Here is a 12,783-nt window from a genome sequence, read left to right as displayed (position 1 = left end):
TGCAGGTCGCCGGTGTGTCTCTACCCGAGCACATGCGCGCACACGTATGTGATGAGCACAGCGGGGAACCCCGTGAAACACCCCGACACCCCAGGAGCTGTACTCACCCCCACAGCCCCGGCCTGTGTCCCGCTCTCTGCCCCGACTGGCCTGAGTCCCTGCCGCTCTGAGGTAACCACCGCCGGGGCAACAGCGCCCAGACCCCTCCCCCTGCCCCGGGCCGCACACAATGACAGGCGTGTTACACAAACACGCACTCCGGCAACGCGCTCGCCCCGCTCTGGAACCGGCGGGCTGTTGCCATGGCGATCTAGCACCTCCGCGCCGGCAGCACTCTCACCTGCGGACAGGTGTGCGGGAGGCTCTGACAGTAAGGTCAAAGCTGAAATTAGGGGGCGAGACCAATCTCTGTCAAGAACCAGTCACTCACAGAGTGCGGGGAATGACAAGAGAGACAATCAGATTGAGGGTCGTCAGTTTCCCGGGACACACAGAGACGCTGGAGCATCGTGTGTGAATGCAGCAGGTAGAGTTACAGACGCGGGATACGGGTAGTCTTGCTCACCGACTGAGGGAACACAGCCCTGCGGCCGCTGTTTCTAGCCCAAGTATATCGCGTTTTTGCCCTTTCAGCCACCAATGCTTGTGTCTTAGACCACAATACTGAAAAAACACAGGTTTCTTTGTGTGCAGCACCCCGAACCAGACTCCTGAAGCCCCGAGCGCAGGTCACCGCAGGAGAAGCTGGGATTCAGGGATTCAGGCGAGTCGCCAGGAAACAGGAGCGGGCCGGGCCGCGCGGGGCTGCTGTCCCGCCTCACACACGTCATCAACTAGTGACCCGAAACACCAATCAGCGTCTGCGGTGAATCAGTGACCCCGCCCCAAGCGACGAGCGGCCGATGATGATGAAAATTATTAATTAGGATTAGCGGTAACTATTATGTTATGGATAATATTATTAATAATAAAATTATGATTATGATTATTCTTCAAAGCATTTCACAGGTAATGGGGATCTCCTCCAGCACCACCAGTACGCTCCCCACACACCAGTGAAGACAGACACAAACTTGACAGGTAAAACAAAATCTTTATTTACAAAGAACAGTTTTACATTCAAACGGCTGGTTTGTAACGACAGAAGGCACTTAGAGAGGCTCCTCTCCCGCCCCCCACAGGCCCAGAGAGGACGCCTCTGCAGGGCAGGGCGGTGCAGAATAAGGACACTTTACAAAGACAGAAAAACATCCAACACCTCACTGACAGCCCCTGGATCTGCGGGACTGTTCGGAAAGCGGATCACTGGGATTCTGGGACAGGCTGCACTTATAAAGGAGTAGGAGACAGATCCTTCCTCTTGGGGTGTTGACCCCAGTATTAAAGATGGACACGTTCTCCTTACCGAGGAAGTGTGCAGCGTGTGGTCAGTTGCAGGGCCCAGCGCGGTCACTGCTGGTCCTCCCCACTCCCCAATTTTTCATGCATTACAAAAGTAAAAAAAGATTATCTGCACTGTCTGAATTCACACACACACTCCAATGAGAAAAATATGTATAAATGTAACAAAATATCATAAACTAGCTCTTCCTTGCAAAATGACAATAACAAAAAAAAAATCAAGACATATTCTGTGCAGATCAGCAGAGCCTGGCAGTGTGGAGAACCCGGAGCAGACCAGCCAGCTGCGGACCGGAGTCTCACTGACACGCAGTCACAGCAGCAGCTCCGCAGAAAGGACACATCCAGTGACACCAGGCACATCCAGTCCTGTCCAGTACAGGGCACCAGTCCTATCGATACTGTAACCCGTCCATCATTAAGTAACTGAATTTTAATTTCTTAATTGATCCCCATTTACACAATCAATGCTTGTTTGCCTATTACGTAACCGAAAGGGCTCCTATTTCCTCAATTGACCTCAGCATCATCCCATCCCAGAATCCCCCTCTTCCTCTAAGGTAGAGCAGATCCACAGGGGGCAGATACAGACAGGGGGCAGATAGACATGGGGGCAGATACACACATATCCAGTACACACAGAGCAGCACGTTGCTGTTTCCCTGCTGCTCCAGGGCTGTGCCTGTGCCTGGCAGGCGCCTCCTGGCCTGACGGAGGAGCAGCTGTCTGTGTGACGCGTCTGGCCCTCAGAACTTGGCTGAAGCTGGGTCCCGCAGAGACGAGGTCTGTCGCCACTCCGGCCCCCGTGGAATGTGAAGGGGGGGGGGGGCAGGAGAACAGGCAGTAAAAACAGCCACGGAGAAAGAGGGCAGAAACACACAGAGCTGGTCGGCAGTTAAAGAGCCCTGGAGCTCCGCAGCGCTGGGCCTGGGCAGGACAGGGCGGGAGACCTCGAAGGAAAGCCAGGATGTTGCTGTGATAGCCATAGCTGGACCAGTAGGGGGCGCTCTTCCCTCTGGACCATACCGATGCCCCAGTGCGGTGACCCGGGACACTACACTGTAGGAGGCGCTACAGCTGACGTCCTGACTACCTGGTCATTAAGGATCCCATGACCGTTCCTACAGTAGGGTTTTATCCCCAGAGTCCTGGTCAAATTCCTGTCCAGGCTGGTTTTCCTAGAGTTCTCTGTTCATTCAGCTGGTGCGGCAGTTTCTCTCTGCACTGCAGTGGGGATGAAGTGGGTCTCCTTCCACAAGTAAAGCACTTTGAGATTCTTTGGGATGCAAGGCACTATATAAACACAGGAATTATTACCATTACTAAAAGCCATCACTGGGTACATGAACGCCAGGTGGGCTGGACAGGTGAGCGCTTGTCCTCTGCTACGGCCCCAACCTGAGCATCTTGGGTCCTCTCGATTCACAGGCTCTTCCTGGTTCAGCCCACTGGGGGGGCAGCACGAGGGCCAGAGTGTCGACTGCCCCCCTCCCTCCTTATCCTCTGGGAATGTAGGCTTGAGAGGAGGAGAAAGAGGGAGGTGACAGGAGGAAGGCAAGGAGATGGAGAGATGGGTGAGGAGGGAGGGGCGTTAGAACTGCACCCATCCTGGGCCGAAAGAGTCCTGACTGGAGCCGGAGCTACAGAGAGACACACAGAGAGGGCAGTTAACTGGCTGAAGCAGCACTGGGAGTATAAACAGCAGTGGCTCCGAGCCCGCGAGAGTGGGGGTCTTTATTAGTGGTACTGATGAGAGCAGCGACACCCCCGGCCTCTCCCAGCCTGCACCACACCCTGCATGCCTGGTACCCCAGGTCACTCACCCGCCACTGACACACACACCCTGCAGAGCTCACTACTGCACACACACACACCCTGCAGAGCTCACAACTGCACACACACGCCGCAGGGCTCACAGTTCCATGCATCTTGCATCACAGGGCTCCCTTACAGTTCCAAGTGTCTCCCCAACACTGAACATCATCTCTCAGCTCACCTGGGGGCTGCGGTGAAGTCACCCCAGAGGTCACCTGATGTCCCGCCGCTGGGCTGCACTGTGGGGGGCCCCAGGTCAAAATCTAACAGTGGGGTTGAATAAAGAAAAAGAGCAATAAAAAAACTGGTCTGTCATCTGTCAGTCTGGAGCTACAATCCCAGTACAGTAGGACAGTCCTGTTCCAATAGGAGCTACAGTCCCAGTACAGTAGACCAGTCCTGTTACAATAAGAGCTACAGTCCCAGTACAGTAGACCAGTCCTGTTCCAATAGGAGCTACAGTCCCAGTACAGTAGACCAGTCCTGTTCCAATAGGAGCTACAGTCCCAGTACAGTAGGAGAGTCTCAGGCACTACAGGGTGCTGTGCAGGGAGGTACCTGTGCTGGGGGGCTGTACTGCCTCTGCTCCTGGAGTGGGGTGGGACCCAGCCCCCTTCACCCCTGGGGGTGGGGGCAGCAGCCCGCTGCCAGCTGGGCGAGACCTGGCCGCGGCAGGAGCCCCATCCTTCTCCTTCCTCTTCATGTTCTGGAGAAGCACAGCATCAGACATAGGCCGAGACACACCTGAGATTAAACCCAACTCGGCACTGCTCTCCTGCGCCCCACTCCGCTCTCCTGCGCCCCACTCCGCTCTCCTGCGCCCCGCTTCCCCCGCTCCGCTCTCACCCCGATGTTGATCTTGATGGTCTGCCCCTCCTTGAAGCCCAGGTCCAGCTTGGGCACAGAGCTCTGACTGGCTTCCTCCCGGGCCAGTTCCCCCTCCTTCCGCACCCACCTTCAGAGAGAGAGGGAGAGGGAGGGAGAGAGAGAGGGTGTGGGAGGGAGAGAGAGGGAGAGGGAGGGAGGGAGAGGGGGAGAGAGAGAGGGAGGGGGAGAGAGGGAGGGAAAGAGGGGAAGAAAACAAATTAAAATTTGACATGGGAATTTGAGAGGGTGGGTAAGAAAGCACTCCAGCTGCACTCTTGTACGCACTGCCCCCAAGTGGACACAGCGAGTGGGCAGAGGGCAGTAGCTATGTCCAGTGATTCGATGGCTTGGATTAAAATAAACTTTTTGAGGGGTTTTTATGACCTGTTGCTGCAGGGATTCTGCTGCTGGGCTCAGCCCCAGTCCAGACAGAGACTGGGCTCTGAAGTGGCTGGAGCTGCAGGAGTGAGGGAGACCAGTGTGTTTCATCACCACAGCTCCGGCAGCAAGCACTGCTGCTGCACAGCGACTCACTGCAGCCTCTTCATCCACACTCAATGAACACCTATGAGGAGCTCATTTTTCCAGCAGGTTCCTTTTCTCTGTCTGCTTTCATTAAGCAGGGTCACTTTACCGTGAAGATGCAGTCAGGTCTGTCAGTTTTCTCCCTGTCAGTTCTGCATACAGCTGACTTGTTAACTGGGGGTGCAGTCTGGCACCCTGTCTGGCAGGCCCTGACCCCACGGGGGGACACACTCACTTGAAGTGGTCCTGCAGAGCCACATTGAAGTCGAAGGAGTCGCCACGATCCGCAAACCCGATCCCAATGAACGCGTGGCGCCCTGGGAGGCAGGAGAACGACAGCGAAGGTCATTAAACCACAGAGGGAGGAGCCGCAGACTAGCTGACAGGTAACCATGACAGCGCCTCACCACTGCCATCCTCAATCCGCACCACAAAATAGCGGCTGGAGTCGGCGACGCCCTCCACTGCGATGCCGGGGTACTGCTCCACTGGCGCCTGGGCAAACAGCTCCCCTGGGGCACAGAGGGCACAGTCAGTACAGACACACAGCTGGACAGGACAGGCTGACGCACAGCTGGAGGGGGACAGGTCCTGACACACAGCTGGAGGGGGACAGGTCCTGACGCACAGCTGGAGGGGGACAGGTCCTGACGCACAGCTGGAGAGGGACAGGTCCTGACACACAGCTGGAGAGGACAGGTCCTGACACACAGCTGGAGGGGGACAGGTCCTGACAGAGGAAGGGGACAGGTCCTGACACACAGCTGGAGGGGGACAGGTCCTGACAGAGGAAGGGGACAGGTCCTGACACACAGCTGGAGGGGGACAGGCTGCTCCAGTCCTGACCTGAATTCTTGTCCTCCAGTCTGATATAGGCCATCTTCCCCTTGGAGGTGATCCTCATGCGGCCCGTCCAGGCCGGCTCATCCAGCTTCCAGTCGGCCGCCCTTTGGAGAGACAAACCCTGCTGAGCCAGAGGCAGCTGGGAGTCACGAGCCAGCCCCACTGCTGGACACTGGACAATGAGCCTGCTGTGTCCATTCCCACTGCTGGACACCGGACAATGAGCCTGCTGTGTCCATTCCCACTGCTGGACACCGGACAATGAGCCTGCTGTGTCCATTCCCACTGCTGGACACCGGACAATGAGCCTGCTGTGTCCAGGCCCACTGCTGGACACCGGACAATGGGCCTCCTATCTGTGTCCAGTCCCACTGCTGGACACTGAAGACTGACCAAGGGAGGCAGCTGTAGCACATCGGACATCACTGCATTGTGACCCAGAGGAGAGTCTCTGTCGTCTGTCGGACCCGGATTTGTCTGTCCTGTTAGTTGCTATGGGAGGTTAATTATTGTGACCGAACTGTTCTTCTAATTACCTGTCAAGTGTGTGTTGATTTTGACTTTGGACTGTTAGAATCGTGGGATTTTCAGCGTGTCCGCTTCCGAGTGACGTCTCAAAGGGACATGCGACTCGTCTGGAGACTCGCCGAGCCGCGACGCTGCTCCTCCACCGCCAGCAGCGAGATTACTTCTCCCTTTCGCTCTCGCTTCCGCCAGAAAGCGCCTCCTGGCTCCTTTTCAAGATCACATGAGGCCCGGCCGGCGCCCACTCCCACTCCCACCCCCAACCCGTCCTTTGACCCGCTGCCCGCCCCCACAGCGAGGTCAGCCCCCATTATGAACATCCAGCCCTGAGCCACTGGCTCGCTTTCAGTGAAGCGGGTCAATGAGAAGCTGCTCTCTTTCCCGTTAAAGGAGGCTGTGAGGCGGCCGAGGGGTTCGGGTTAGTTTTGACAGTCTGGCTTTCCTGAGCTCCACACTTCATACGAGTCGCCACGGCTTGGACCTAACGCGTCGCGTCGCGAATTCAAGCGGACCGTAACTCTTCCTTTTTTTAAATAAAAAAAAAAAAATTCTTTTCAAATGAAACCCCTGCTAAGCTTTCTCTACGGGCTTGGACACTTCCTGGTCAGCGCGTCCACCCCCAGCGGGGAATGTTGTGCGAGGAGACGGGAGGGATCGAGCCCTCCCCGGGTCAGGCCCAGTCCCCGCTCCGCTCTGACCCACCTGTACCCGCGGTTGGAGGTCCTGGGCGGGATGCGATAGACGTGAACCTCCGGCTTCACACAGATCACCGACTCGTAGCCGCTGCTGTCCGCCATCTTTGTCCCAGTTGCACAAACACACAGCGCGCCGCCAGCGAGCGCGCCGAGCCCGTGAGAGAGCGCCCCCTGCCGCCCGGGGGGACTCACGGCGACACAGCAAGCTCGGATTGAAAACGCGTTATAATAATTCGCGTTTATATACCTGTGTCTCTCCACTCCCCTTGTAGCACATCTCCCAGCTCAGCCTCTCCAGGAAAACATCAAACCTGAGACACCTCCGTAACGTGAAGGAAAACATGAAGGACGACAAAACTACAGCATTCGTTTATTTTTTATTAAAGGGCTTTTGAAGTATTTACAGGCTGCTCTGCATTGGTGGTTTTGTTTGGGTAGAAACCGGAGGTTTCACTCAAACCCTACAGCAAAATCGGAGATATTAAACCACAATGTTCCCAACTCTGAGTCTGCACGCCCCCCTCCGGACTGTCACACCGGCAGACGGGAACCCCATCACCAGGGCATCGCACTGGGTGTCCCCCCCAAAAAAAGAGACTGTCCAGGGCTGTTCACCCAAGTCTACACCAGCGACGCCTGGTGCTGTTGTCTCCCGGCCAGCTCCCTGGGTAACTGGCAGCGAAGACAGAGGACCCAGCGGGGGCAGACGCCTCTCACCCGGAGCATCGGTCCTGCTGCCACAGAGGCGCCCGGTCTTGGGCTTCACACTGGGGGCAACACTGCACCCCCACACTCTGGGTCACAACACAGGGCGCTGCGCCTCGAGTGTTGCTGGCAGTAACAGAGCTGGGTTGGAACTGGGGTGAGGAGCAGGGGCTTCCATGACAATGAGGCTCACCTGCAAGCTTGCCGTTTTGGGGACACCCCCCTCCCCACATACACAGCTCTTTAAAGCCAGGCACTAAGGAGAAACAAAATGGGAATCAGTTCCGCCACAGAGTTGGGCTCAACTCGAACCCTGAACCCTGCTGTCCCCCATCTCACCCCTGCAGCCGGACTGCTTCACTGATCCGTTCACTTAACACACACGTTCTGCACTTGAAACCAGTTTTTAAACTGCTCTCTGCTCTGAACCGTGTTTAATTACCATTAAAAAAAAAACACTAGAAGCTTCAAACGCGCAAACAGGTTGCTTTTTTTTGGTAGGAATGAAAAAATAAAAATGTCTAATTAAGCAAAATGACTGTCAGTTGAAGTTCTGTTAGGTCTTGGAGCACCAGGAGAGCAGGAGGGCTGGGGCTGCTGCTTGGAGTGAGGCGTCACTTGAGTGGTCAGCTACAACACACAAGTCACACGTCCACAGGCCCCTAGCTGCACCCCTATTCTACAGACCTCCCCATCACCCCCATGACCTCCAGCGCCTCCCCCGGGCTCCAGCACCTGTCTGGGGGCCGATTCCACCCCCTCCAGGTTCCACAGCCGCTCACTACATCACCAGCACCTCGCAGTGACCCCCCAGCAGGGCAAGCCCAACAGGCCCCACCCACACGCCGGGCGATCGCGCCGCGACCCCAGCCAGCGCCGGCACGCCCCTCCGGCCCGCAGCCCGGACACTGCCCCACCGGGACCGGCAGACAGACCGGAGCGCCGCGCCTCGGAGAGGCCAGACAACGCAACAGCCTGTCCTGAACACAAAGCGCAGGGAGTGATACAGCACACCAGTCCTGGAGGACAGAGTGAGTCCCCCCACATTCAGACTGACCTCTGCCCTCTCTCCCTCAGTCTCTCACCCCTTTAATCTTCTCTCAGGCTGTACATATTTACAAAGCAACTTTTTTTCATTTTCCGTGTTTTTTTAATAATTAAAACTAGTTTTTATTCACTACCAAAAACAGCTTTAAAACCGACTGATTCGACTGGATGAATTATTCACGTATGGTCATTTGTAGGCGCTTTCGTGTGTATTTTCTACTTTTTAAATACAAACGGGGGAAAGACTCTGGGAGCAGTAGAATAGAAGAAATTAAAAGTAAAGTCAGAATCACAAGGGACCCGTACAGAGTGGACACTGAATAGAACTCTCCCCTCCCAGAACAAAAAATAAAAACTGACCGAAAGACTTGCAGAAAAAAAGAAATAAATGAAGACAGAATATAACAGCAAACTAAACGGTCTGATGGCTTAGGGAGAGGAGACATGTTTCATGACCAAGACTGACAAGACTGACACTGTTATTGCTGGGAAAAGCTGGCAACCCTGCCTTCCTCTGCTTCACTGGGCTGAGCTTTACCCCTCCCTCCCTCCCTCACTCTCTCTCACACTCTCACTCCTCGCCACGTCTCTCGGAGCCAGAGGTCCGCAGGGCCTGGGCCTGGGTCTGGATCCGGGGCCGACCCGATCTGGCCCGGACAGGGTGCCAGTCACAGTGGGCCAGGTGAGGAGCGCGGGAGGAGGGGCGGCAGGGCGGGGGGGTGAGGTCACAGTGAGCAGAGTCCTGAAGACGCGGCGTCTTCGTCATCACAGTGTGTCAACTGGGTCAGCGATCGCCCCCCAGCTCCTGCCCCCCTGCCCTGGGAGGGACAGCCACATGGGGCGGAGGGGAAGGGAGGGGGGCTGCAGGGGTACACAGTGCAAGGGGACCTCCTCTGATTCCCCACCCCCTCCTCCCTCCCTCCCGGGACCTGCCCCCTCCCGCTCCCCCCCCCCGCCTGCAGGGCAGCGTGGTTCCGGGGCGCCTCGCTCCTTCGCTCTCTTCCTCGCCCCGCGGCGCCGGCCTCTATCTGCGCTGCCGGAAGCCCTGTGTGCCGTCGGGACCGGCGGGCTGCCGGATCACATGGTTGTGCGGCCGGGACTCCTCCGGGGGGCCCGCGCTGACTCGCACCAGCCTGCGGGACGGAGAGGGGTCACACAGACGCGGGCCGCGCATGAGGGACAGGGGTCAGAGGTCAGAGCACGTGCAGGCGCCGCAGGTCCTGCCCTCGCTGTCGGCTGAGCTCCGAGTCAAGACCGCAGCTCTGTGGCTCGAATCCAGAGCGAACCCTGGAGCAGGGAGCTGGGAGAGCCTGGCGCAGGAGAGAGGTCCTGCATGTCTGTGTGCCCATGTGCCGGTGAGCACATCTGTGTGCCAGTGAGCGTGTCTGTGTGCCCGGGTGCCGATGGGTGAGTGAGTGGGTGAGAGTGTGTGTGTGTGTGTGTGTGTGTGTGTGTTTGGCACGCCTGTGTGCCGGCGCCGTACCTTTCCGTGTGCACCACAGAGGCCAGCGCTCTCTCGGGCTCGTCCTCCGGGCTGGCGCTGCCCAGGATGCGGCGGCGCGCCTCTGCGTACTCCGCCTCCCGCTGCGCCAGGGACTTCACCTGCGGCAGGGGGCGCTGCGCGGCCTGGGAGGCGCTGAGGGACCCGTTACTGGAGGGGCGCTTCAGAATCCGGATCTGAGGAGGGGGCGCGGCCGGGAGAGAGTCGTCCTGGATAACGATCGCCGTCTTCAGGGGAGATCTGCTGGACTTCCTGCGAGGGACAGAGGCGTTAGGAGGACACCCCGGCCGAGCTGACGCACCAGCTGGTGTCTCCGAGAGAGGAAACAGAGCGATACAGAGGGAGTGTGGCGAGAGAAAGGACTGAGAGAGAGGGATCTAAGGGAGGAAGAGAGGAGGAGGACAGCTGTTACTCCTGCGGCTCCACTCACTTCTCCTTCTGGCTGATCTTCAGCTTCTCCTCCAGCCTCCTGTCTATCTCCTGCGTGGAAAGAAAGCAGGCTGTAAACACGGCGGGACAGACCCGTCACGCGCCCCGGAGACCAGAGAGCGCGAGGCGCGGATCAACATTACACAGCGGGCTATTTCTGTGTGTTGAGAGGCAGCCAACAGCAGGGACAGGCTGCCGCTGAGAGAATCGCTTTCGCCCCCTAACGATACTGGGTAGGACCCCACAACTGACCCGCTGCAGGGCTCCGAAACCGACTCTATCAGTGGGGCTGGTTGCAGAAGCATTGACCGTTATTTTAACTTCACAAATTTGCAGAAACTCCTTTGGTCAGACAGCGTTCCAGAAGAGAGCGCAGCAGGCTTGAAATCCTCACCGTTTAGTTTGTACCTCAACCCAGCACCTGGTACATCCCAGCCTGAAGCAGACCACTGTGCACTGGGAGTCTGACTGGCCACACTGTAAAGCCTGGAGTGGATCGCACTGCTGTGCACTGGGAGTCTAGTCAGCAGCTCTTTACTGTACTGACTCCCTCTCAAAAAATAGAAATCACTGATCTAACCGCCACAGATTCAACTGTAGAAAAACAGCATCTCGACCCTATCAAGTACTTCTGAAACTTATTAACGCGGTATCTTCAATAACCTGCTGTATGAACAAGACTCTCCGCATGACTTCGCGTCAGTGAAAACCCTCGGTTTGCTCACGCGTGACCCCGCGGGGCTCCGGGGAGGAAAGAGACCCCCCCTCCCCCCCAGAGCGCACACCCACCCCGAAATCACGGCAGCCCGAGCCCCGGGCCGGGACGGGACAGGAGGCGCTGCCCTCCCTGGCCGTAGTCGGTCTACTGGTCTCGCCATTAGTAATAAAAATACTCTTCTTTCCTCACCGCTGGACCAGCGAGGTTTCCTCTACGGTCCTCGCCTCCCGTCGCCCTCCGAGAGACAGGCTCTCAGGTCTCACACCCGACACCGACTCCAACGGCCGCACAACAGCCCCTCTCCCCCTGCCCCGGCAGAAGCCCCAGGCCCCTGCCCCTTTAAGCCGCGGCCTAGTTCCCCGCTCGGCGCCCCGGTGCTCTCCCCGGGCTGCGCTCCGCCTCCCCCCGCGACTCTCCCCCGCCGCCCCGCGTCCCCCAGCCCGGCTCCCAGGGGTGCCCCGGACCCCCAGGCGGGCACGGCTCTCACCCCGCTGTCTGCTGCTTCCTCCCAGCTCTCAGCAACCTCTTCATCTTCCATGTTCCAGCCTGCGGGACACACACTCACACACACATACACACACACCGGGGAAGGGTTCCGGGCTCTGCGCAGGCGCAAGCGCGCTCCCGGCGCCTACCTCACCGCCGAGACAGGAAACAGGAGGCGGGCGGCGCGCACGTCACTGCCCCGCGCACATGGTCCCGTACAGCCTGACTTCACATTTTAATCGACTTGATTCGTTTAATCACTCCTAGACACCATTTCCGTGACAGGATTGCGTAACCCCTTTCGGTCAGGTGCATTTAAGGCTGAGAAGAGAAGATCCTTCTTTACACAAAGGGTTGTAGGAGCCTGGAACAAGCTGCCCAGCCTCATGGATAAAGCCGATAGATACCCTGGGAATTTTCATGAGAAAGTCTGGATGAGATTCTTGAGTCAGATGGGCTTATTAGCAGCGTATGGTCTGTGATCTGCAGCCGAACGGTTAGGCAGGAGAGGGGGCACTGGGCCGTCCGGCCCGTGAATCTCGCTGCCCTGAGAGACCCGGGGCCCAGCCACACCGTGTCACTGGGGCTGAGCTCCTCCGCAGAGTAAAACCCCCTTTCGAGAAACACAGGCACACGAATGGATCAAGTGTCTAATGTACCTCACTTGAAGAGCAGACCGAGGGCGGCAGGGGGCAGGGGGGCACCGGGTTCAGTTTGTGAGGTGCTGTCTGTGTGGAGTTTGGGTGTCCCCCCCCCAGAGACACACTAGCAAGTTAACTGCTATTGCCCCTGGCGTGTGCGTGTGCGTGTGCGTGCACCCTACCCTGCGATGGGCTGGCGCCCCCTCCAGGCTGTGCCCTGCCTTGCGCCCAGTGCTGGTGCCTCCGCCGCAACCTGGAGCTACTGCTGGTAGCAGACGGATGGAAGAGCAGAGCTGCAGGTCTCCTGCCGATCAGGCAGGTGCTGGAGGACGCCCCCCCCCCCCATTGCCTTCTGGGAAATGTAGTTCAATCATGAAACTCCATCTGGCCCGAATCTGCCCTCCTCTCGCACCCCAGCTCGGCTCTGTGAAGTTGCTGCCCCCCACCTGAGATCTGGGAGGCTGCTCACCCAAGGCCCTGTGGTCGCCCCTCCTCACCTGCACTGCGCGCGCACACAACCGGATGTTGACCCTCAGAAACATCATCGGTCTTCCCGGGTCACGTGGTGACCAAACCTCCCGGGTC

The 12,783-nt window shown here is 57.9% G+C and overlaps 2 protein-coding genes and 1 long non-coding RNA gene across 7 annotated transcripts; 1 reads left to right on the top strand and 2 right to left on the bottom strand.

The window, feature by feature from the left end:
- Positions 1–13: 13 nt before the first annotated feature.
- On the top strand, positions 14–1,144 carry LOC107075591 (uncharacterized). 2 transcript variants are annotated; one of them, XR_011183688.1, is made up of 3 exons: positions 14–526; positions 694–934; positions 1,009–1,144. It is a non-coding gene; the product is annotated as an uncharacterized lncRNA (long non-coding RNA). The 2 variants fall into 2 exon arrangements; XR_001477097.2 differs by lacking the exon at positions 1,009–1,144 and having other exon boundaries at positions 694–990.
- Positions 1,074–6,830, bottom strand: necap2 (NECAP endocytosis associated 2). Of its 2 annotated transcripts, none has more exons than XM_069184089.1 (8): positions 6,679–6,830; positions 5,455–5,555; positions 5,016–5,120; positions 4,844–4,925; positions 4,063–4,171; positions 3,775–3,922; positions 3,398–3,479; positions 1,074–3,041 (listed from the first exon to the last, which is right to left on the bottom strand). In XM_069184089.1, the coding sequence occupies exons 1-8, from the start codon at positions 6,771–6,773 to the stop codon at positions 2,993–2,995; spliced, it is 771 nt and encodes a 256-aa protein (XP_069040190.1). In that variant the 5' UTR covers positions 6,774–6,830; the 3' UTR covers positions 1,074–2,992. The 2 variants fall into 2 exon arrangements, with proteins under 2 accessions (XP_069040190.1, XP_069040191.1); XM_069184090.1 differs by lacking the exon at positions 6,679–6,830 and adding an exon at positions 5,988–6,242.
- Positions 6,831–7,029: 199 nt separating this feature from the next.
- szrd1 (SUZ RNA binding domain containing 1) lies at positions 7,030–12,780 on the bottom strand. Of its 3 annotated transcripts, XM_069184092.1 has the most exons (5): positions 12,381–12,682; positions 11,559–11,965; positions 10,355–10,404; positions 9,907–10,176; positions 7,030–9,556 (listed from the first exon to the last, which is right to left on the bottom strand). In XM_069184092.1, exons 2-5 carry the CDS (start codon positions 11,607–11,609, stop codon positions 9,448–9,450), a joined length of 480 nt encoding a protein of 159 aa, XP_069040193.1. In that variant the 5' UTR covers positions 11,610–11,965; positions 12,381–12,682; the 3' UTR covers positions 7,030–9,447. The 3 variants fall into 3 exon arrangements, with proteins under 3 accessions (XP_069040193.1, XP_069040194.1, XP_069040192.1); XM_069184093.1 differs by lacking the exons at positions 11,559–11,965; positions 12,381–12,682 and adding an exon at positions 12,696–12,780; XM_069184091.1 differs by lacking the exon at positions 12,381–12,682 and having other exon boundaries at positions 11,559–12,352.
- Positions 12,781–12,783: the final 3 nt, after the last annotated feature.

This window comes from Lepisosteus oculatus, chromosome 25, assembly GCF_040954835.1.
Source record: "Lepisosteus oculatus isolate fLepOcu1 chromosome 25, fLepOcu1.hap2, whole genome shotgun sequence".
NCBI lineage: Eukaryota > Metazoa > Chordata > Actinopteri > Semionotiformes > Lepisosteidae > Lepisosteus > Lepisosteus oculatus.
Note: the sequence above shows the minus strand (reverse complement) of the source record. Positions and strands in the feature narration are given on the sequence as shown.

Excerpts from the sequence above, each read along its gene's own strand:
- necap2 (XM_069184089.1), bottom strand. The coding sequence starts at position 6,773 with ATGGCGGACAGCAGCGGCTACGAGTCGGTGATCTGTGTGAAGCCGGAG. Across the intron at positions 3,923-4,062 it reads CCATCAAGATCAACATCGGG|AACATGAAGAGGAAGGAGAA; the intron begins GTGAGAGCGGAG and ends GTGCTTCTCCAG. Across the intron at positions 3,042-3,397 it reads GACTTCACCGCAGCCCCCAG|CTCCGGCTCCAGTCAGGACT; the intron begins GTGAGCTGAGAG and ends GTCTCTCTGTAG.
- szrd1 (XM_069184092.1), bottom strand. The coding sequence starts at position 11,609 with ATGGAAGATGAAGAGGTTGCTGAGAGCTGGGAGGAAGCAGCAGACAGC. Across the intron at positions 10,405-11,558 it reads AGGAAGCAGCAGACAGCGGG|GAGATAGACAGGAGGCTGGA; the intron begins GTGAGAGCCGTG and ends CTTTCCACGCAG. Across the intron at positions 10,177-10,354 it reads AAGATCAGCCAGAAGGAGAA|GAAGTCCAGCAGATCTCCCC; the intron begins GTGAGTGGAGCC and ends TGTCCCTCGCAG.